Genomic DNA, 24,331 nt, shown 5'->3' on the forward strand with positions numbered 1-24,331 from the left:
GAGAGAAAGACAGAGTTAATGTTTCGAGTCTGTATGACTCGTCATCAGAACAGTTCTGATGAAGAGTCATATGGACACGAAACGTTAACTCTGTCTTCCTCTCCACAGATGCTGTCAGACCTGCTGAGTTTTTCCAGCAATCTTTGTTTTTGTTTCAGATTTCCAGCATCCGCAGTATTTTGCTTTTATTTAAAGTGTTATCTTTGGGACTGGCAGTTCTGTTGAACGTGTGCAATTGTCTCAATCATTTTCCAAAAGCCTCAAAAATATCTTCAATGCATTGAAAAGTGAATAAACAAGGAAGTACATTTTTGTTTTATTCATGGGTTACAAGGCTGACATACAAATATCAATGATCCTAATATCTCCATTTTACACAACACATTAAGCGTCAAGGTGCACAGGGCAACATGGTACAAAAATACATTTGTGTAAAGCAGTATGATGTTTGTATTGGTACTGTCATACACAGGAGCACTCACGTATAGTTATGCAGGCAAACAAAACTAGAGCACTTAAGAATTTTTAAAAAGGAAACGTATCATCACCTAACATACAGACTGGATTGTAAAACCATTGCAGCGAAAAATGTTTCCTTTTTATTTTCGCACTTGGTGACACTTTTGTAAGTTTTAATATTTTTAAAATACTTTTTCCATGTAATTAGAATGGATTCGTCCACACAGTTTTTCCCACACAAGTTTTTTACCTCAATTTGCTGGCCTAGGGCATGAAAAGGGAATGGGAGGCATTTCCACAGAAAGAGGAAACAATTAAAAGTAATTAAATGGCATCTTGACCGAAGCATCTGCCCAAACCTTCTGGTAACTAGTTCTAGAGTAATTGCATATACCTAGCAGCAAGTTACTTACTTGCCTCTTAATTGGAAAACAGGGCTGGGGAAATCGATGAACAAAATATACACCTCCTATGTTTAACTACCATCTTTTTATTCACGTCATTTACAAATACATACATAAACCATAATTTGATAACTTAGGTGTTAAATTAATTGCGCAAACTGATTGAAAGTTTTGAATCACTTATCTAAAAAAAAAACCCTTAAAATAAACAACGTTTCTCATATTCCTGCTGAGAAGTATGGGATAAACAAATCATGATTTGCATCAATAAACACGACAGCTTCACAAACATCTGAATATTAAATGAGATTGTTGGGATTAACTGATAGCATTTTCTTCTAGTATATTTCAATATTGGTACTTTCAACCTTGGAATTAATGTTAAGTATTGAGACTTAAAGAATAGTAAAGCCTATTTAAGTGTCCTGCTCTTTTAGGGACAAGTACAATTACCGAGATGCAAAAGGGTGAATGCAATGAGGTGTGATAAAAATCAATGCAGTCAGTATCTGTGGCTGGTCTGTTCATTGAAAGATTCTGGTAATGTCTTTCTGTTATAATGACATGGATATTACCTTTAGTTGTGTTCATATGTGTACATACATATTTATATTATTTAAATGTTCTTTTATATTCCTTCTTTCTTTCATGATTTGGCAATCTTAAAAATCTGAGTGTTTGGTATTGCCCTCCATCAATGCCCCAGTTTACACTCGGGGTAAAATTTCAATGCAATTGTGATGAGTTCAATTGAATCGAACAAATTTATTTCCTATGTTATGCCTCTACTTAGAATAACCTGTTGCATTAGGTCAAAATAATTCACTTCTGTCATCAGGTTTTGAGTAGAGATTCTCTTCAAGCTGTTCATCCTATTTAGAACTCTGAGATTTGTTTAAACTTGTTGGAGGAGTGAGTTATACCATTTGTTGAAATCAATTTGCATATTTAAATGGGGTATTTTGACATTGAGCAGGGCTTAATTACAAAAAAATACTCAATGATAGAGTTAAACTGTATATCTATCTCACAAGTAAACAAGATATTAGAACGATTAGGGCAGTGACAGTTGACTTGCATTGTCCAAACTACCTTCTGATTTCAAATAACTCTGTGGATTCATTGTGCATCAAAAAGAGAAAAAGTAAGTAATAGCATCAAAAAAAAGATTTGAAAGAAAAAATAAAGTGGCAAAGGGGAGTCCAAATCATTAAATGGAGAAACTGGCAAGATACGGGAACCAGTCATCAGTGAAATGTAATGTTGAAATCAAGTATTTAATTCTTCCCCTTCCCACCAAATTGAGACTGCTATCATTCAACTCCGACTGAACATGCTAAATGGCACTTCAGAAAAAAATCAAACTGATTTCCATGTTAGTGCTTTTATAATAGTAATTCCATCTTAAAGTTGAGCAGGAATCAGTTCAGTTTTGCTTCCAGTCGTAATAAGCTGAATAAGGCTTCCTGAAGTAGGTCTGGTTTCCTTATCGGTCCAATTAAATACGGTTCTGGAAAAATATACAAAAATACTCATTATGAAAAACAGAATAGTTTCTTAAAACACAAGAAAAGGGAGATTTGCCAAAGCTTCAAAATGAAGGGGTGAGAGGTTATCGAGGGAAGGCAGGAATGTGGGGTCGAGGTGACAATCAGATCAGCCACGATCTTATTGAATGGCGGAGCAAGTTCGAGGGGCCAAGTGGCCTACTCCTGCTCCTAATTCATCTGTTCATATGAATTTTCTTAAGTTTTCAAACAACCCTGAATGCACCATACCTTCAACTTTTTTGAAATTACTAAATTTCTGAGTAAGATAGGGAGACAACTGTCCCAAAATTGCTCCATAAAATATAAATGCAGTGGATCAGTCATATTTGAGGTTGACCCTGGGCTACTGCACTGGATACATAATTCAGGAGAGTTGGGAGGCCCACAACTGATCATCTGGTTGGTCTGCTCTGACCAGGGAAGTTGGGCAGTTGTCAGTTCGACTATTGACAGATCACAAAGTAGTTGTAGAATATTTAATCTCAAGAAGGGGGAAATGTCTTTCCATTAGAAATAACAGCTCTCTTTTCACCAAACAAAGCACTACACTGACTAGAAGAGTCCAGTGCACACCATGCTCCAAGTGAAAGGGAATGCAGTGTTGGGATGCAGCATCTGAAGATCAAGACAAATAGGAAAAGGATAATGCAAAGCGCACACACGATGCCTATTGAAAGCACTAAATGGGAAAGAGCAGGGAAATGGGATTTGAGTGCTCAGTGGTCAGTGTGCAGATGATAACAGTGAGCATGGAAAAAATGGCATCCTCATCAACCTATTATTATTCTATGATGCTTGTAATTCCATGCACAACAGTTCAGAAGTTCCATAAGGGGAACTAAAAATTATAACCAGATATTGTTTTTTTAATTTATTTATTCTTTCATGGCATGTGGGGGGTCACTGGCTAGACCAGCATTTATCGCCCATCTCTAATTGCCCTTGAGATGGTGGTGGTGAGTCGCATCCTTGAACCGCTGCAGTCCATGTAGGTATGCCCACAGTGCTGTTAGGAAGGGAGTTCCAAGATTTTGACCCAGCGATAGTGAAGAAATGGTGATATATTTCCAAGTCAGGATGGTGAGTGACTTGGAGGGGAACTTCCAGGTGGTGGTGTTCCCATGTATCTGCTGCCCTTGTCCTTCTAGATGGTGGAAGTGGCGGGTTTGGAAGGTGCGGTTGAAGGACCCTTAGTGCATCTTGTAGATGGTACATAATGATGCCACTGTGCGTCAGTGGCAGAGATTGTGAATGTTTAAGGTGGTGAATAGGGTGCCAACTAAGCGGGCTGCTTTGTCCTGGATGATATAAAGCTTCTTGAATGTTGTTGGAGCTGTACTCATCTAGGCAAGTGGAGAGTATTTCATCACACCCCTAACTTGTGCCTTGTAGATAGTGGACAGGCTTTGGGGAGTCAGGTGGTGAGTTACTCGCTGCAGAATTCCTAGCCACAGTATTTATACGGCTGGTCCAGTTCAATTTCTGGTCAACCCCCAGGATGTAGATAATGGGGGAATCAGTGATGGTATTGCCATTAAACGTCAAGGGGCGATAGTTAGATTCTCTCTTGTTGGAGATAGTCATTGCCTGGTACTTGTGTGACGTGAATGTTACTTGCTATGTATGAGCCTAAGCCTGAATGTTGTCCAGGTCTTGCTGCATATGGGTATGGACTGCTTCAGTATCTGAGGCGTCATGAATGGTGCTGAACATTGTAAATCATCAGCGCACATCCCCACTTCTGACCTTATGAGGGAGGGAAGGTCATTGACGAAACAGCTGAAAGTAGTTGGGCCTTGAAAACCATGTTGAGGAACTCCTGCAGTGATGTCCCAGGACTGAGATGATTGACATTCAACCACCATAACCATCTTCCTTTGTGCTAGGTACGACACCAACCAGCAGAGAGATTTCCCCAGATTCCCATTGACTCCAATTATGCTAGGGGTCCTTGATGCCACACTCAGTCAAATGCTGCCTTGATGTTAAGGGCAGTTACTCTCACCTCACCTCGGAAGTTTAGCTCTTTTGTCCATGTTTGAACCAAGGCTGTAATGAGGTCAGGAGCTTAGTCACCCTGGCGGAACCCAAACTGAGTGTCAGTGAGCAGGTTGTTGCTGAGTAAATGTCACTTGATAGCACTGTTGATGACCCCTTTCATCAATTTGCCGATGATTGAGATTAAATTGAAAGGGCGGTAATTGGCTGTATTGGATTTGTCCTGCTTTTTGTGGACAGGACGTAACTGGGCAATTTTCCACATAGCTGGGTGGATGCCAGTAATGTAGCTGTACTGGAGCAGCTTGGCTAGGGGCACTGCTAGTTCTGGAGTTAGTTCAGGACCATTGTCGGGATGTTGTCTGGGTAAATAGCCTTTGCAGTATCTAGTGCCTTCAGCCATTTCTTGATAATGTGGAGTGAATCGGACTGGCTGAAGCTTGGCCTCTGTGATGCTGGGGACCTCAAGAGGGAGCAGAAATGGATCACCCACTCAGCCCTTTCAACTGAAGGCGGTTGCAAATTCTTCAGCCTTGTCTTTTGCACTGATGTGTTGGACTCCCTCATCTTTGAGGATGGGGATATTTGTGGAGCCTCCTCCTCCAGTTAGTCATTTAATCGTCCACCACCATTCTCCACTGGGAATGGCAGGACTGCAGAGCTCAGATCTGATGTGTTGACTGATGGGATCACTTAGTTCTGAGTATCACATCTGCTTAAGCTGTTTGGCATGCTTCACCAGGTTGACACCTCATTCTTAGATATGTCTGGTGCTGCTCCTGGCATGTCCTCCTGCACTCTTCATTGAACTAGGGTTAATCCCCCAGCTTGATGATAGTGGTAGAGTGGGAGATACGCCAGGCCATGAGGTTACAGATTGTGTTCGAGTACAATTCTGCTGCTGCTGATGGCCACAGTGCCTCATGGATGCCCAGTCTTGAGTTGCTAGATCTGTTCGAAATGGTGGTAGTGCCACACAACACAATGGGGGGGGTATCCTCAGTGTGATGAAGGGACTTCGTCTCCACAAGGACTGTGTGGTGATCACTCCTACCGATACTGTTATGAACAGATGCATCTGCAGCAGATAGATTGGTGAAGGTGAGGTCAAGTAAGTTATTCTCTCTAGTTGACCACCTACCACTGACCCAGTCTAGCAGCTATGTCCTTTAGGACTCAGCCAGCTGCTTAGTAGCCATTGATGTCCCTCAGCCAGAGTACATTGTGCCCTTGCCATCCAAAATGCTTCCTCCAAGTGGTGTTCTATACCGAGGAGTACTGATCATCAGCTAGGTGGTAATCAGAGGCGGTCTTCTCGCCCATGTTTGACCTGATTCCATGAGAATTCATGTGGTCCAGAGTCAATGTTGAGGGCTCCCAGGGCAACTCCATCCCACTGTACCACCAACTCAGGGTGATGGTGGTGTCTAGGACATTATTTGTAAGGTGTGATTCTGTGGGTATGACCATGTTAGGCTGTTGCTTGACCAGTCTTTAGAACAGCTCTCCCAATCTTGGCACACGCCCCCAATATAAGGAGGATTTTGCAGGGTTGACAGGGCTGTGTGTGCCATTGTCATTTCTGGTGCCTAGGTTGATGCCAGGTGGGCCATCTGGTTTCATTCCTTAACTACTCTTCTATTGTGGTTTAATACAACTGAGTGGCTTGCTAGGGCATTTCAGAAGGCATTTAAGAGTCAACCACATTGCTCTGGATCTTGAGTTAAATGTAGGTCAGACCAGGTAAGGACAGCAAATTTCCTTCCCTGAAGGACATCAGTGAATCAGATGGGTTTTTACAACAATCGACATGGGGGTTTCATGGTTTATTACTGGGACTAGCCTTTTAAAGCCAGAGTTAATAATTTAACTTTTTTAAAGTTCCAGCAGCTGCCATGGTGGTATTTGGATCCATGCCCCAGGGCATAAGTCTGGGCCTTTGGATCACTAGTCTAGTGATGTTACCAGTATGCCACCACTTCACCAGTATTCAAATTCACATAAATAACAGCATGAGCACTTCACTAACCACTAATTTCACTCCAATTAAATTGAACAAAAAATCTTGGGTACAGCACCTGTTATTTTCCAAAATCCATGATCGCTGGAGAAGGCTGGCTGTTAGTAGGACATCTCTATAAAATGGACCTTGTTGTATTATATTTATTAAATTCTCATTTTATATATTTTCTTTTTTTCAAACCAGCCAGCTGGTGTGTGTTTTATCTGGTTAAACGTGTGATAAGCAAGTGGTCTAATTGGTCAGCATTTAATAGGCCAGTTTCTGCACTGATGCACACATTTTCTGTTTGCTGAGCATTGCTGTATACAAGCTAACTGTCAAATTTGCCTACAGATCAGTGACTATACCTCAATAGTAATCCATTGATTGTAAAGTGCTTTGGGGATGCTATGAACCCGATGGATGTGCTACATAAACACAAGTTATTTCTAGTTCATGCACAGCTCTGCTTTGTAGGAGTACAAACTCTTGTGGGGCCCACAATCAGACTCAGCACTGCTGGCGCATACTGCCCGAAGGAAAGTATCAGGGTCGTGCGTAAGGGCAGGATACCTGAGCAGTACTTAATGGCAAGTGCACTCTGTTTCAAATGTGTACCTGAATTTTACTTGAGATGCATGTACTGGAGCTTTCCTTTGTAGGATGCACTTCGAAAACATAGGGGCAAATTTTCTCAGGGCTTCTTCAACTCTGCTGCATATAAGCAGGGTTTCTAGTAAAGTTATACTAAAGTTACAGCAATGGAGTAGGTGTGTTTTTACGACAATCAACAATGGTTTCATGGTCTATTACTGAGACTAGCCTTTTAAAGCCAGAGTTAATAATTTACCTTGCAGCTGCCATGGTGATATTTGAACCCATGCCCCAGGGCATTAGTCTGGGCCTCTGGATTAGCCAATTAGGTATGCAGAAATATCACAAGAATTTATATTATAGGAGAGGAGGTTGCTGAGTGGTTGGCAAGTTGACTCTGAGTTGACTTTCAACAACCAGCACCCTTTTCTCCTGTAGTATAAATTGATTGTTTGAAATTTGGCATTCTTGTGTTTGTCCTGATGCATGCAAAAGCTTCATGAACATGGTCCTCTTTTCAGCAATATTCAACTTCTCTACTACCAAGCGACAGGACACAGAAATACTTCGACCAATGCATTCTTGTGCTGAGACTAAGGAATATGGGTACAGAATATGTCGATGCCCATTTGAGGAAGTGCCTCTCCTCAATTTGGAAACAACTAGGATGGTGGGGAGTGGAAATAAGGCAATATTTTTTTTTAATTCTTTCACGGGACGTGGACATCACTGGCTAGGCCAGTATTTTTATTGCCCATCCCAATTTCCTTGAGAAGGTGGTGGTGAGCTACCTTCTTGAACCGCTGCAGCCCATGTGGTGTAGGTACACCCACAGTGATGTTAAGAAGGGAGTTCCACGATATTGACCTAGCGACAGTGAAGGAATGGAGATATATTTCCAAGTCAGGATGGTGAGTGACTTGAAAAGGAACTTGCAGCTGGTGGTATTCCCATGCATATGCTGCCCTTGTCCTTCTAGGTTGGAGAGGTCACAGGTTTGGAAGGTGCTGTCTAAGGAGCCTTGGTGAGCTGTTGCAGTGCATCTTGTAGATGGAACCGACTGCTGACACTGCATTGGTGGTGGAAGGAGTGAATGTTTGTGGATGGGGTGTCAATCAAGCAAGCTGTTTTGTCCTGGATGATGTCAAGCTTCTTGACTGTTGTTGGAGCTGCACTCATCCAGGTAAGTAGAGAGTATCCCATCACACTCCTGACTTGTGCCTTGTAGATAGCGGACATGCTTTGGAGAATCAGAAGGTGAGTTACTTTCTGCAGAATTCCTAGCCTCTGACCTGCTCTTGTAGCCACAGTATTTATGTGGCTGGTCCAGTTCAGTTTCTGGTCAATGATAACCCCCAGGACGTTGATAGTAGAGGATTCAGAAATGGTAATGGCATTGAATGTCAAGGAAAGATAGTTAGATTCTCTCTTGTTGGCGATGGTCATTGCCTGGCACTTGTGCGGAGCAAATGTTATTTGTCAGCCCAAGCCTGAATGTTGTCCAGGTTTTGCTGCAGATGGACACGGACTACTTCAGCATCTGAGGAGTCGTGCAATCATCGGCGAACATCCCCACTTCTGACCTTATGATGGAAGGAAGGTCATTGGTGAGGCAGCTGAAGACAGTTGGGCCAAGGACACTACCCTGAGGAACTCCTGCACGTGTCCTGGAGCTGAGTTAACTGACCTCCAACAACCGTCCCCCCATCCCCCAAGGGGTAGGCCTTGGCATAGTGGTATTGTCGCTGTACTGGTAATCCAGAGACCCAGGGTAATGAATCCCGCCACGGCAGATGGTAGAATTTGAATTCAATAAAAAATCTGGAATTAAAAGTTCAATGATGACCATGAAACCATTGTCGATTGTTGTAAAAACCTATCTGGTTCACTAATGTCCTTTAGGGAAAGAAAACTGTCGTCCTTACCTGGTCTGGCTTACATGTGACTCCAGACCCACAGCAATGTGGTTGACTCTTAAATGCCCTTTGAAATGGTCTAGCAAGCCACTCAGTTGTAACAAACCATTACAAAGACACAAAAAAAGAATGAAACCAGATGGGCCACCCGGCATTGACCTAGGTATTGGATCGACCTAGGCACCGGAAACGACAATGGCAATCGCAGCCGTGTCGACCCTACAAAGTCCTCCTTACTAACATCTGGGAGCTAGTGCCAAAATTGGAAGAGCTGTCTCACAGACTAGTCAAGCAACAGCCTGACAGAGTCATCCCCACGGAATCATACCTTACAGATAATGTCCCAGACACCACCATCACCATCCCTGGGTATGTCCTGTCCCACCACCAGGACAGACCCAGCAGAGGTGATAGCACAGTGGTATACAGTCAGGAGGGAGTTGCCCTGGGAGTCCTCAACATCGACTCTAGACCCCATGAAGTCTCATGGCATCAGGTTAAACATGGGCAAGGAAGCCTCCTGCTGATTACCATCTACCGTCCTCCCTCAGCTGATGAATCAGCCCCTGGCGGAAATCAAACTGGGCATCAGTGAGTAGGTTATTGCTAAGCAAGTGCCGCTTGATAACACTGTTGATGGTCCCTTCCATTACTTTACTGATGATGGAGAGTAGACTGATGGGGCAGTAATTGGCCGGGTTGGATTTGTCCTGCTTTTTGTGTACAGGGCACACCTGGGCAATTATCCACATAGCCGGGTAGATACCGGTGTTGTAGCTGTACTGGAGCAGCTTGGCTAGGGGGTGCAGCAAGTTCTGGAGCACAGCTCTTCAGTACTATTGCCGGAATATTGTCAGGGCCCATAGCCTTTGGAGTATCCAGTGCCTTCAGCCATTTCTTGATATTCACGTGGAGTGAATTGAATAGGCTGAAGACTAGCATCTATGATGCTGGGGACCTCCGGAGGAGGCTGAGATGGCACTCCACTTGGCACTTCTGGCTGAAGATTGTTGCAAATGCTTCAGCCTTATCTTTTGCACTGCTGTGCTGGGCTCTTCCATCATTGAGGATGAGGATGTGGCAGGACTGCAGAGCTTAGATCTGATCCGTTGGTTGTGGGATCCCTTAGCTCTGTCTATCACTTGCTGCTTATGCAAGTAGTCCTATTTTATAGCTTCACCAAGTTGACACCTCATTTTTAGGTATGCCTGGTGCTGCTCCTGGCATGCCCTCCTGCACTCTTCATTGAACTAGGGTTGATCCCCTGGCTTTGTGGTAATGGTAGAGTGGTGGATATGCTGGGCCATGAGGTTACAGATTGTGTTCGAGTACAATTCTGCTGCTGCTGATGGCCCACAGTGCCTCAAGGATGCCCAGTATTGAGTTGCTAGATCTGTTCAAAATCTATCCAATTTAGCATGGTGGTAGTACCACAGAACACGATGGAGGGTATCCTCAATTTGAAGGCTGGACTTCGTCTCCACAATGACTGTGTGGTGGTCACTCCTAACAATACTGTCATGGACAGATGCATCTGTGGCATGCAGGTTGGTGAGGATGAAGTCAAGTATATTTTTCCCTCTTGTTGGTTCCCTCACCACCTGCCGCAGACCTAGTCTAGGAGCTATGTCATTTAGGACTCGGCCAGCTCAGTCAGTAGTGGTGCTACCGAGCCACTCTGGTGATGGACATTGAAGTTCCCCACCCAGAGTACATTCTGCACCCTTGCCACCTTCAGTGCTTCCTCCATGTGATGTTCAACATAGAGGAGCACTGATTCATCAGTTGAAGGGGGATGGCGGGGCAGTGGGGGAAGTAGGTTTCCTCACCCATGTTTGACCTGATGCCATGAGACTTCATGGGGTCCAGAGTTAATGTTGAGGACTCTCAGGGCAACTCCCTCCTGACTGTACACCACCGTGCCACCAACTCTGGTGGGTCTGTCCTGTCAGTGGGACAAAGCATACACAGGAATGGTGATGGTGGTGGCTGGAACATAGTCATACTTACAGAATCATACCTTACAGACAATGTCAGGCTGTTGCTTGGGTAGTCTGTGGACAGCTCTCCCAATGTTGGCACAAACCCAAAGATGTTAGTAAGAAGGACTTTGCAGGGTTGACAGGGCTGGCTTATTTTGATTAAAAAAAGGAGCTCAACAAAAAAAAGTATTATAAGAGTTATATTCTAATTAAATTAATGAAAAAAGAGATTTTACTGTGGACATAAGATGTTGAATTCAACATGTTTTTAAGAGCAAGATCTCAACTTATGCAAAAAGATTATCTGATTTTCCCACTTGCTGTCACTGATGCAAAATTATTAATTTCCTTGAATCGCTCCGGCATTTGTAAATGAGTCACCAAAGACAGAAAATGTCTTTCAGAAAGGTCAGCTGTCCTTGATAATAATGTGTACAATTTGTGGCCCTTGCTAAGCCAGACAAATAAACCTCTCAACTGGAGCCTGGACATTGGACAGACAAATAAAAACCAGACAGTAACAAACAGACATGAAATGATTACAGACAATTTGATCTTGCTGGATACTCACTCAGCAACAAATTCTAATGGTGTCCAGGAGCTGAAATCTGCATTAGGCATTGATTTCCTGTTCATCGGTGTATCCAAGGTAACACTACAAAAGAAATTAAATTGTGTTGAAAGCCCTTTGTATCATACATATGTTATGTTACCATGGTGAAGACCTGAGAATGCCAGATTGTCCAGAAATTGGCAATTTAAAAGTATACTCACACTTCAGGCTTCTATTGACCCATTTCAAATTGGAAATGAATTCAATTCTATTTTTCCTGCACTGCAATTTTAGCCCGAGTTGTAAGTCCATGCTTTTATTTTATGCCTATTCCATTTACAGCACTTGGAAAGCAGGATGAAAGCAGATTGTGATCAGTTACTCTAACAAGGCTACCAGGATATAACAGATTGAAATCCTCACTGACCCCAAAGATAAGTTCCTCAGGAACTTGCAAAATTTTGCAAAGATAGTTTAGCAAATGTGCTTGCCTTAACAAAAACTTGCTTTTCACAAAAACATATTTCACCAATAGGTGTAATGGAAATGGACATATAGCACGGAAGAAAGAGATTAGGAGATGTACCCGAAGGCTATGCCAAAGAGATGGGTTTTGAGGAAGTTATTTTAATGTGAAAAGTAAAGCATAGTGGTGGAGATAATTAGGGAGGCAGTTCCAGAGAGTAGCACTGAGACAGTTAAACTTGGTCTGCCATCAGTAATGGGGCGCAAGAAAGACAGACTTGTATTTATATATTGCTTTTCACAAACTCAGCATATGCCAAATAGATTTACAGTCAATGAAGTGCTTTCGAAGTGCAATCACTGTTGCAATGTAGGAAACAGGGCAGCCAATTTGCACACGGCAAGCTCCCGTAAAAGAAATATGTTAATAACCAGAAAATTTGTTTTTGTGATTTTGATTAAGGGATAAATATTGGCCAGGACACTGTAGATATCTCCCTTGCTCTTCTTCAATATAGTGCCATGGGATCTTTTACAACCACCCAAGAGGCAGACATCAGATCTGAAAGACGGCACCTCCAACAGTGCAACACTCCCTCACTACTGCGTTGGAGTGTCAGCTAGATGTTTGTGCTCAAGTCCTGGAGAAGGACCTAAACCCAGAACCTTGTGCCTCAGAAGTGAGAGTGCTACCAACTGAGCCAGAGCAGATACACCCAGGAAGGATGGAATGCACTATGGGCCAAAGCCAGAGTTATGGGAGGGAATATGGGATTGAAGGAGATTGCAAAGTTTGATGAGACAAAGCAGCATTTATACATGAAGACAAGGATTTTGAAAACAAGATATTGGGAACTGGGAAGCCCGTATAGGTCATCAAGGATGGAGGTGATGGAAAAGTGTCACTTATTCAAGGATACGTGCAGATTTAAACAAGCTTCTGGATGGTGGAAATTAGGAGGCGATACATACGAACATTGAAGCAGTTGAGTACCGAACTGGCAAAATCATGTCCAAAGAATTGTGTCTCAGGGAGCAACATTGCAAAGGTAGAAGTAAGCTATCCATCCTGGTGATGGATAGGATCTGGGATTTAAAGCTGATTTTAGGATTTAGATGATCTAGATTTCATTCTAGCATTCGTCCGAGCATGGACAAAAGAGCCAAATTCAAAATGTGAGGTGAGACTGACTGCTCTTAATATCGAGATAGCATTTGATCGAGTATGGTATCAAGGAGACGTAGCAATATTGTAGGCACTAGGAATTAGGGGAAATTCCACTGTTGGAAGACAGTCATCGCAGCCCCAGAGCATCACTACAGGAGTTCCTCAGGATAGTGTTCTAGGCCCAACCATCTTCAGCTATTCATCAATGACCTTCCCGCCAACGTAAGGTCAAAAAATGGTGATGTTCACCAATGATTCAGTACCATTCGAGATTCCTCAGATAATGAGACAGTCCGTGTCCGCATGCAGCAAGACCTGGACAACATTCAGGCATAGGCTTATAAGTGGCAAGTAACATTCACGCCACACAAGTGCCAATTTTCAACAAGAGAGTATCTAAACCTCTCCCTTTTACATTCAATGGCATTACCATCTTTGAATTCCTCCACCATCAACATTTAGATATTCACTTGCATTGCCATAGCCTCCAGGGCTATGGGCCAACCGCTGGAAAATGGGATTAGTGTAGTCAGATCTTTGTTGACCGGCGCAGACACGATGGGCCGAATGGCCTCCTTCTGTGCTGTAAACGTCTATGAGTCTAAGAATTTTAATTCTGAGGCATTGTGGGGCATCAACCAACATAAGTCAACAAGCAAAGTCATGATGGGCGAGTAGGACTTTGTGCAGGATAGGATACGGGTAGCTGAGTTTTGGATAAGGAGTGAAGGATCAGAGATAGGCCAAGAGGAAAAGAATTAAGTAATGGCCTCAGGGTTGAGAGCGGCAGCCAAAATGCTTAGAAGAATCAACAGAGGAATTACAGATAAAAGATACAGATAAATGTTCTAGTCATACTAAGGTGTCGAGAAGGAAATAAGCAATTAACTCCCAGTAATTAATTAGCGTCAAGCACTTTGGTAAATCCAGGGGATGCAATAAGGTATGAAATAAATACAAGCTTGTTCTCTCATTTTTACACACATGTATACACAAAATAGAGCCTTCTCAGAGAACTGTGGAATAATTAACACATTGAAAAAAACGTGTTTAAACAGCACTAAAATGTTTTGATGCTTAGCATTTTTCGAAGTTAAAAAAAACACTAACAACATCCTAAATAGCAGCTTGTGATCTCTGTCACTTTACACCAGATGCTACTATGAAAGCCACCAGTAATTTTCTCCTCTAATGGGGAACTGAACATTATCAAGTCCAGTATAGTCCTAGGAACTGTAATTATTGACACTTACGGGAGAATTGCAAGAGCAGAAGCTCCAGGGGGCATTCCACTTTTCTCTCCAGCTAGACTCTGACAGAGCTGATGAACAGCTGCCTTTGCCATGCCGTAGCCCACCATCCCTAAAAGAGAACAGGAGGATTTAAAAACTAAACCTTACCACAGTCAAAAACACTACAAATGGAACAGGAAAACCATTGTGAATCATTTCTTTAGAACACGCGTGTACTCAAACAAGAATTAGCGTTTGTTTCTCAAATAGATCTTGTATGAAATGGTTTTTTATTTCAAATAAAATGTTGAATGATTTCAGCATAAACTATGAACTATATTTTAAAGCGGCATGATATATGGTTTTTTCGCTTTGTTTTTTATTCTCTGTTGAAGACAACGACTCAGTTTCAAACTTTACAAGCCTACCAATACACCAGTTTCATGGCACCGGCAGCTTTTGATACTTTGCCCATGTTGCCATTTTCAATGTAGGAAATTGAATGGTAAACATCAGCAGCTTATTCAGAATCACAGGCAAACATCATACTGTCTTTACTACAATTTCCAGCAAGACTCACTGGGTTGGACATTTATGTGATCGAGCACACTGGAGCTAAAATCAATTCACCATCAGCATAGTGCCACAACCTATATATTGGTTTCACAGGGAGTTGTTGTTAGAATAATTAACCGCCAAAACAAAACAAAAAGTTGGCAGTTTTGAAAATGTGTGTTAAAATGCGAATCAAAGTTTATACGACATACAGGCAAATATGTCAAAAGTACACATTTATATGCATTTTGGACTTCTAATATTAATGAACAAAATTCAGAGCATGACAAAGCAGAGGGGTAGGAAGAGTTGCAGGCCATTCAACATCTTGAGCCTGTTCCGCCATTCAATTAAATCATGGCTTATCTAACCATGCAGTGAAGGAGCTGTGAGTAAAATAAAAGCAGCTGGAGAAGCAGAAGAAGGAGACATTAAAGGGAAGGATTTGGGAGCCTTTTGAAGGTCTGCAGTAAGAAGTTTATCCCAGCCTTTCATTAAGTGCACAGAGGAGAGACTGAATTCAGTGGTGAAATGTCAGTTTTGAGCTAAATTTACAACTCAGCACGTAAGGACTTTGCTCCTGCTAATCACCAATCTGTTCTCATTCAATTACACTTTATTGCATTCAATTAAGAGAGGAAAAGTCAATGAAATTGTATTCTTTCTTATATTAAGATGTCAAAACCACCCTGAACAGAGTTTTCTTTTTTGTTAGGTCATTTTAGTGAATGCTCCTGTAGGAATAAAAATTGAAAATGATCACAGAAACCAGGAACTAGTGTTAATATTTCCTGGTATATACAAGCTGAATGTTAATTTTATTCTTGGTTGGCCATCGGGAATGTGTACAAGACCATGAGGAAACAGTTGGCCATCTCTGTACCTGCTATGCCCAATGGCCTGAACGACCCACTACACAGAGAATCACCAAGCATATTTAATTCGTTTTACAAGTTCACATTATTTTAACTAGTCCCAATAGAATTTGTGTAAATGATTACAAGGTTAAAATCCAACTGTTTATTCACACAATACTATAAATGAAATATGATGATCACAAGGGATGCATATTTTATGTGGTATGCAATGTTTTGTACACCACACTACTTTTCAGGGCTCAGGAGGTATTTTCCAGAGATAACAAGCATGTCAACCAGAAAAACTATTGTACAATAGTGCTTTCATCATCAAGAGAAGTCTACAAGGTTTGGATAGAGCTGTTAGTTACTTTATTTCTGGCCAACATAGTGGCTTCAACTGTCAATAAAATGCACTTTAAGATTCCTCCTTTTGAAGGAACTATCAAATTTCCTTTTGTGAGAATTAATGAACCGTGCTTCAATAACAAATTTGGAGCAGAGTTACAAATTCCAATACCCTCTTTCAAAAGGTTTTTTTTCTAACTTCTACTTCAATTATTTTTGTGTTCATCTTATATTTGTTCCCCACTTTCCATCTCACCAACCAATCCTTTCATGGGATGTGGGTGTCACGGCCAAGGCCAGCATTTGTTGCCCATCCCTAATTGCCCCTCAGCTGAGTGGCTTGCTAGGCCATTTCAGAGGGCAGTTAAGAGTCAACCAAATTGCTGTGAATCTGCCCAAAAGCAGATGAGATTGGGTAAGAATAGCAGATTTCCTTCCCTAAAGGACATTAGTGAACCAAATGTTTCACAACAAATGATAGTAATGGTGTGCATGACAACTGAGACTAGCTTTATATTCCAGATTTAACTGAATTTAAATTCCACCAGCTTGAACCCTAATCCCCAGAACATTAGCCTGAGCCTCTGAATAACTAGTCCAGTGACATGACTATTATGCCACCATCTTCCTTTATTGCTATTTACCTCATGATAACTCTTCACAAACATCAGGTCAGCCACTAACTTTCTCAGCTGTCATGCCTAGCTTCTGAGGTTTGTCTTCATAACTGTAAATCGTTATCCCTGAAAATCGACAGATCCTAAAAGAATCATGTCAGCTGAAGTGACAAGCAGTAAGCCTATAGTTTTCATTTAAAATATCCAACCAGAGTCCTGTGGTTGTGGTATTAATTGATTTAAGTATTGGAATACCCCGTTTTAAGTAGTAGATGCATTTCTGGAAACCACTATTTAAATCAAAATTACTTATGTCAAAGCAAGTTTTCTGATTTAAATGTATGTCACATCAGGAAATGTGTTCCTAGGCCAAGATTTTTAACTTCAATATGTAACCTAAACATTAAATAAATAAAACGCAAGGTAAATAAATCTTCCACATTCCCAGTGATGTGGCAAAGAACCAAAGAGAACAGTTTTTTTTTCCCCCAATTGCTTGAAATAAAGCTATGAAATACATCTCCCACATGTAGTTGGCATATTTTTGAGAGATTAATTTCCCCTATACTCACTCATGTTAATTTGTTTCATTCCTTAGAATGACCAAGTTGCAGGTACTAATTTTCCTCCTGGTCACAGCTTGTCCCGTTACAAGGCAGCTTCTTCCTGCAGAGCCAGCGACCAGCCTCCGGGCAATGTGGTCATCCTCATGGCGCACTGCTTCGCCATCATGCTTATGGCCATTGGGCGCTATGGAGGGCCTGGATGGATCCTGGACACAATATTAGTAATTGGGCTCCTGGCGCTAGTGAGAGTACAAGTGGCCACGGAACAGGTAGAGCCCTTGGCCCAGGTCTAGAAGAACGCATTCTTGGCCAGACAGGAGAAGCATGTTCCAAGGTGGGGTGGGGCCAGAAACTATACTGACAGTTACAAAATAGCTTTTACATCCATTTCCCATTTATAATGAGGTAGATAGTATGTAAAACAGATAAATGGGTAGTAATATTTTAACTATTTAATAACAGAGCTACGCTACTCAGGGCTACTTAAAACTAGGTATAGCTGTATTTGGATTCAAATTATCCAATCTGATGATTGGGTTTTTGAACACTTACAGTCAAATTGAAATATTACAGTGTAGAAGTAAATATCCAAGATATTGTTGTACATTTAACTCTTTTAAATGAAAGCTAAACAATGACAGACATTTACTTTCCAGGCTTCTTTCTCAATCGATAAGGGAAAGGAAAGAATGTTGGTCGTAAAATCTGGAAAAAATAATACTTCATAAGGCAACAAAGATGTGTAGTTCCTATTCAATTGAAACCTTGCCCCAGTGACTCTTTGTACGTGCTGTTGTTATTCATAGAAATAAGCACAATATCAATTATTTTATTGTAACCAAGGTATAATATTACTCTCTGTCATAAGGAAACATCCGAGAAGTTTGTTTCGAAATTTGTTTTGAAAGCAAGATGAATGCAACATATGTTTGATGTTTTCCTGAAAATGGAATTAACCACATGGAGATCTAATAGAACAAGGAACAGTTTCCATATTTCCCAGTCAAAACAGCAAATCCTTAAGTCCCAACACCAAAAGTAGTGACTGATAGAAGTTGAATATTTGCAAAGCAAAGCAGAACAATCAAATTGTTCACATTCTGCATTAAGATGTCACAGTTCACTAGGCCCAACAGTGCTCTTCATTCTGCTGATTAAAGACAAAGTCAAACCTCACAACTCTACATAAATCTAAATCTGCTGCATCATTCTGAATTAAATTTAACTCCCCCCACTCCGAAGAAATGTTTGCAATTATTCACCCGCTATTGTCTGTGGTTTACCCAAAACTCAAAACCTATAGACTCCTAGAGCCACTGTCTCCAAGCTCGATATTTAACAAAAGAGGTGCAGAAACCATTTAATCACTCGTAGGTGTGAATGGACATCATCTATCTCCCATGGTGTACAATGGCTTTGGAGCTCCAAACCAAAATGGGTGGATAAAAGCAGTTGATCATGTGACTGAAACTGACTTCAAATCACAAATCTTTTAACCCACAAATGAGAAACTGGTCAGTCCATATAGAACTCCAGCTGCAGGACATCAATGGCAAGAAAAGGCAGTAGGGTCGTGACTTTTTAAACATCTTAAAAGTCTCCTAGCCTGGTTCCTTTTCAACATCTACCAGTAGAGAAATTTGACATCCTGGTAAGGAAACCCCATGTGCCTCACTTCGTAACCGGCTGAACACTCATCTCTTTGAGGAAGTCCTGCAATAATCTTGATATATGACTCCACCTGGACTACTCTTTAGGAGTGTAAACATCTTCAACAGGCCCTCAAACAAGTGCTGTTCCTACGAGTGAACTATGAGCTGTTCTTTTGTTTATAACCTGTAAAAATGCACTATCCTCTTTACCTGTAATTTTTCGTGTGTGTGTGAGTGATAGATAGAAAGAGAGAGAGAGAGAGAGAGGAGTGATAGACGTTTTGGGTGAATGCGAGAATAAATAATATTATTTATTTAAACCCACGAAAGCTTGGTGCTGATTATTCAAATATTGACAACACACTCATAGGTTGAGAAACATGCACACACCTTCCTTTCCCAAAAAAACCACTGATTTTGGACAGCAAGGGATGGGAACTCGGGGCTCAGTTTTCTCTCATCCCTGTCCATAACATTCTGAAAGAACTACCATATTGCCATGTTCTGCTAATGTGCAGTAACCTAAGAAATGTGTTGTATAAGCATATTTGGGATGTAAAATTGTAAGGCCAGGTCATGATAAATGATTATTAATTTAAATCACTGTAATATTCTTCTTGTACTTACCTTGTTTTAATTCTTTTATTGTATCTTAATTCTTTTGCTTCATTAATGATTGTTCAGAATATGTTTGTTAAAGATGTATATTAGAATGTAACTGCAAGGCATGGCAGTTAAGTTTAGCTAAAAGATGTAGCAAGTTGACCTGTAAGCTGTTGCTATCAGATGTGAAATCACAAGTTGCACGTGCAGGTCTAGGGCAACAGTATCAGAAATACCTGTTTTCAAGGAATACCTGTTGAAAGGATGTGAGGAATGCCCAGGCCTGCTTGGTGGTTATGGGTGGAAAATGAAGTAATTTAACCCAATTATGTTGCTTGGACATGAGTTTTACCTAATAGTGCAACACTGAACCAAGGGGTAAGGCAACAGTCACATAGGCAATAACCAAATAAAAGGTAGGGAAGGGAGGCATAAATCGGGGCATCTGAGAACGTTCGACATCTTTGGGAATGAGGATACAAGACTGACCATCAAGATCTTTGGCCAACAGGACGCAGTGAAGAGGCATGTACCACAGTCGATTGGGAAGCAAGAACACACGTTTGAGTGATGTAACTATATACCACTACCTTTGTTAAGTGTCACGTTTTTGTTCTTACCATGTTAAACTGAATAAATCAGATTTGCTTATCTATTGCTCACTTGTACCTGTGTGGCCCTTGATCAGTCAGCAACAAAAGATTAAACTTACACTAACATAGGAAATTTATTTCCTAAATATTATCTCAGAACTGTAATAAACATGAAAATAGATTTTTAAAGCCCTTTTGACCCACATAAGTTTCCTTAATGATTTTAATACTCTGCACTTGCTGCATCATGTAATCAGTAAAATATTTTTCTACAAAAATATTATGCTGATTATAATAAAAGATATATGGAGTTATTGGGTTAGGTTTTCTTTCATTTTTGATGTAGAAATCCTACTGAAGTTGTCATAGCTTAAACTTGAGTAAAATTAGCAATGTAATTCTGTCAATTATTAAACTAAGATAAGTACTCACTTTGACATACATCTCGATCCATATTCTTTACAAACATGTATCCAAGGTCAGAGCCAGGCCAATCAATTAAAATAGAAACATTTCGGGGTTTTGCTTTAACATACAATTTATCAACAGCTCTATGAATTCAGGAAACAAATATTTACACTTCTTTGGTCCCAATTTTTTTTAAAACTTAAACAACCATTTCTCAGCACATCTTGTTAAATTGGTTAATCCATCAGAAGCCAGAGAGAGTTAGTAAGGTCAGAGGAAGACAATGATTAGGCAGGAGCACAGTGCCGCATAAAGATTCATGTTCAGAAGTCTATCCAGACCAGTCCACATTATGGATTAGTGTAGCAGATGTGGCTCTTTCATTAGGTTCTATCATCCAGGAGAGATAGCTCAACTAGAAGTTACAGTAAGTCTACAGTGTTATTGGAAATAACTTTTCCCACCAAAAATGGCTGGGTGAGATGCGAAGATTTTAAAAATCTCAAACCTGTATCTTACCCGCTTCAAACTTGCCCACTTTCTGTCAGAGACGAGCAACCAACCCATACCCAGGAGGCAGCTTATTTAAATATCTTAATAAATCTGCATGCCTCAGATTTTTCTCTCTTCCAGCTTTAACGTCAACCAGCTAGGTTTCCCAGTTTCCAGCAATGTTCGGGGTCAAGGTGAGCAGGAGTGTTTATTCTTGTCTCCCCAACCTAACTTGTTTCCCACTCCATGCAATTCGAACCACCCCATTCCCCTTAACTATCACATAGTCAATATCCTGTGATCACCGACACCTCCAACCTACCTTATCTCTCTTTGATCCCCCACCCATTGAGGGCCAATGTGTCTGCTCACTTATCCATTTACAGTTTACAAAATGCTTACCCAGTGAAATGTTTATTCCACCATCTGCCACAAGGGACTCAATGCCTCAAACAACTTTAGTGTCCTTTTACAATTATTTAGAATAGAAGTAAAATTTTAAAAAGCACAAATCCACATTATCCTGCTTTTGTCCGGGCATGAAAAATGGATCTGCGTGATGAATTATGAGCCTCATTCCAACCTGATGTCCAATCATAACTTATACAAATGTGAATATGCACGAGAAAATTAAAATAACACAAATGCTATATCTGGTGGTACTTTGTGTCACAGGGTTTAACTGTAGATTCAAAATATTTAACACAGTCGATAGGTGCGAGTGTTTACATTGACGATAATAGAGTTCAGCTAATAGTGTCAAAGGGTAATTGGAGAAGCTCTGCTCACCTGCTGTCCCATTCAAGGCAGCACTTGCGCCTGTCAGTGTCAACAAGCCACCATCTTTGAGATGTTTTGTAGCTAAATGGCTAGAGATTGTTGATGTCCACATGCTCTGTTTCCACATCAAGTCAGCATTTTTATAAAGAGCTTTGAGAAATAAACAATATCAGTCACCGATTGGCTATATTGAACAATATATGCAGACAAAAAACTGCAGCAAAAAAAAATTAAAGGGTAAAGGAATCATGTTTTTGAAGTATTGTAAAATCATTACAAGATTTTTTTACTGTAGTACATTATAAATAAGTAAGGATATAGTGAAGGGAATCCAAATATTTTACAGAAAAATATTTTCTTGAACACAAGGGTGTGCAGCCATTGGTTAGAACTTGAGCCATTCAATTATTCCACACTGTGTTGGACAGACATCTTCAGATCTACATTAATTTCCATTTACATATATCTGTAAGTAACTATCTAAAAATGTTTATGAAATATATTTACTGTTATTTTCCATGCTAAAGTACACAATTGGTCACTAAGTAGAGAATTATTTAGGGTAAATCATGAGCAAACAATGTAAATTCAGGCTGATGTAAACTAGAGGTGAATAAATACAACAGCATTTGTTTCCATGTATAAGTAAAGTATTAGATATGGGATTTTTAAAAGGTGAATCCATATCACTGACTCAAGCCATGTGTGAGAAGGTTGACGAATGTGAGACATGATTGACAAAAATAGAACTCACCAACGTGTATTCATTCAACATCATTGAACTTACTTAAAATGTTTTTCTTTGCTCATAGCCATGAAATATAAATGTAAGCTTTTACAGTATAAAATATAGGCACTTACATTTTGCCTTTGCACTGCCACCTGCCCATCCGCCCGCTACACAGATAATGGCATCCACCTTCTGTTCCCCAAGAAGACTAGCAACATCTGTGGTAACCTATAGAAATGAGAGTGACATGTTAATATTAATAGAATTTTTTCTCGATTTAGATACCTGAATATCTAATTCACATTGTGCAAACATCTACATTATAATCTATAACTAATATAAAGGTATGATTTGCTCCGCCTGGATCTGTCAGTGACATTTATTGTAACATTCACTGCGTGCTCCGCGCCTGTACTGTATCTGTCAGTAAGTTGTTGTAATATTCATTACCTGATCCGCCTGCTCAGTGAAGGACTCGCTCATCTTCACAATTACATTCGCATTCGCTTCTTCATTAGATATGAGGTCAATGGAAGCAACCCACTGCAACCGAGAAAAGTTATTGAACGGTAACGAGATGGTGATATAGATTCAGACAGGAATGAAAATAAACACATGGCCTGTCTGTTACCTGGCTGTAGTTTTACTTGTCACTAACCGAATGCATTTAGTGTGGTGGCAAGTGACATCGTTTAACGTTTAATTAATTTTTAAAAATGGCAAGTGACAAATTGTAATCTGAAACTATATGCAGCATTATTTTCACTGCCCCAGTAAATTATCCGCGCCTTTCCCGTGCGCCTGGGAGATCCTCGTTCCTTATATTTGCTACATACCCAGTGCTTGGATTTAAAGAACTCGACACATTTGGTTCCCAGAGCTCCCTTTCCTCCGTATACGATAACTTTATGAGCTGCTGCCATTGTTATTTTTCTCTCTCTCTGAAATCAGATCAGATCAGCTCCTGCTCACACACTTCAAACGCTGTCAGACTGGCTACAGATATCCAAACGTCAGCTAAAGACCTTTAATAAATCAGGCAGTCCAAGCACAGCCCGTAAGAAGAACCGAGTCCATCCTGTCTTAGCACCACCCTCCCTCTGGAGGTCTCACTACATACTACAAATATATTTTTAAAAACAAGTGACAGTGTCAAGGACTGAGGAATAGCAGGAGAGTCACTGTTCTCTTCATAGATGTTTTTTCTAAATAAACCAGTAAGGACAATGGGTGGCATCAAGTGTCATCAAACAAAACAAAAGGGGGCACAACAAAGAAGCAATTAAACCTGAAAACAAAAGGAACATATGAATTTAAATAACAATGTTATTCCTGGTGTCCACACATGCCCTCCAGTACCTCGTAACATGCTATGGATAAAGGGGAACTGGTGGATGTGCTTTACTTAGATTTTTAGAAGGCATTTGATAAGGTGCCTCAACAAAGGTTATTGCGGAAAAATAAAAGCCCATGGTGTAGGGGGATAACATATTGGCATGGATACAAGATTGGCTAGTTAATAGGGAACAGAGAGGAGACATAAATGGCACATTTTCAGGTTGGCAGGATATGACGAGTGGTGTGCCACTGGATCAGTGCTGGGGCCTCAACTCTTTACAATTTATATAAATGATTTGGATGATGGGATGGATGGGATGGTTTCTAAATTTGCTGATGACACAAAGCTAGGTAGGAAAGTAAGTTGTGAAGAGGATTTAAGAATGGTACAAAAAGATATAGATAGGTTAGGTGAGTGGGAAAGATATGTTTAATGGAGTGTAATGTAGGAAAATGTGAGGTTGTCCAT

At 40.7% G+C, this 24,331-nt stretch overlaps 1 protein-coding gene across 1 annotated transcript; it reads right to left on the bottom strand.

Moving 5' to 3' along the window:
- Positions 1-288: 288 nt before the first annotated feature.
- On the bottom strand, positions 289-23,625 carry LOC144682715 (dihydropteridine reductase-like). The gene is made up of 7 exons (XM_078545343.1): positions 23,361-23,625; positions 22,975-23,067; positions 22,656-22,752; positions 21,804-21,944; positions 14,345-14,453; positions 11,477-11,560; positions 289-2,373 (listed from the first exon to the last, which is right to left on the bottom strand). Exons 1-7 carry the CDS (start codon positions 23,445-23,447, stop codon positions 2,268-2,270), a joined length of 717 nt encoding a protein of 238 aa, XP_078401469.1. The 5' UTR covers positions 23,448-23,625; the 3' UTR covers positions 289-2,267.
- Between the last annotated feature and the right edge of the window lie 706 nt (positions 23,626-24,331).

This window comes from Cetorhinus maximus, chromosome 1 (genome assembly GCF_964194155.1).
Source record: "Cetorhinus maximus chromosome 1, sCetMax3.hap1.1, whole genome shotgun sequence".
NCBI lineage: Eukaryota > Metazoa > Chordata > Chondrichthyes > Lamniformes > Cetorhinidae > Cetorhinus > Cetorhinus maximus.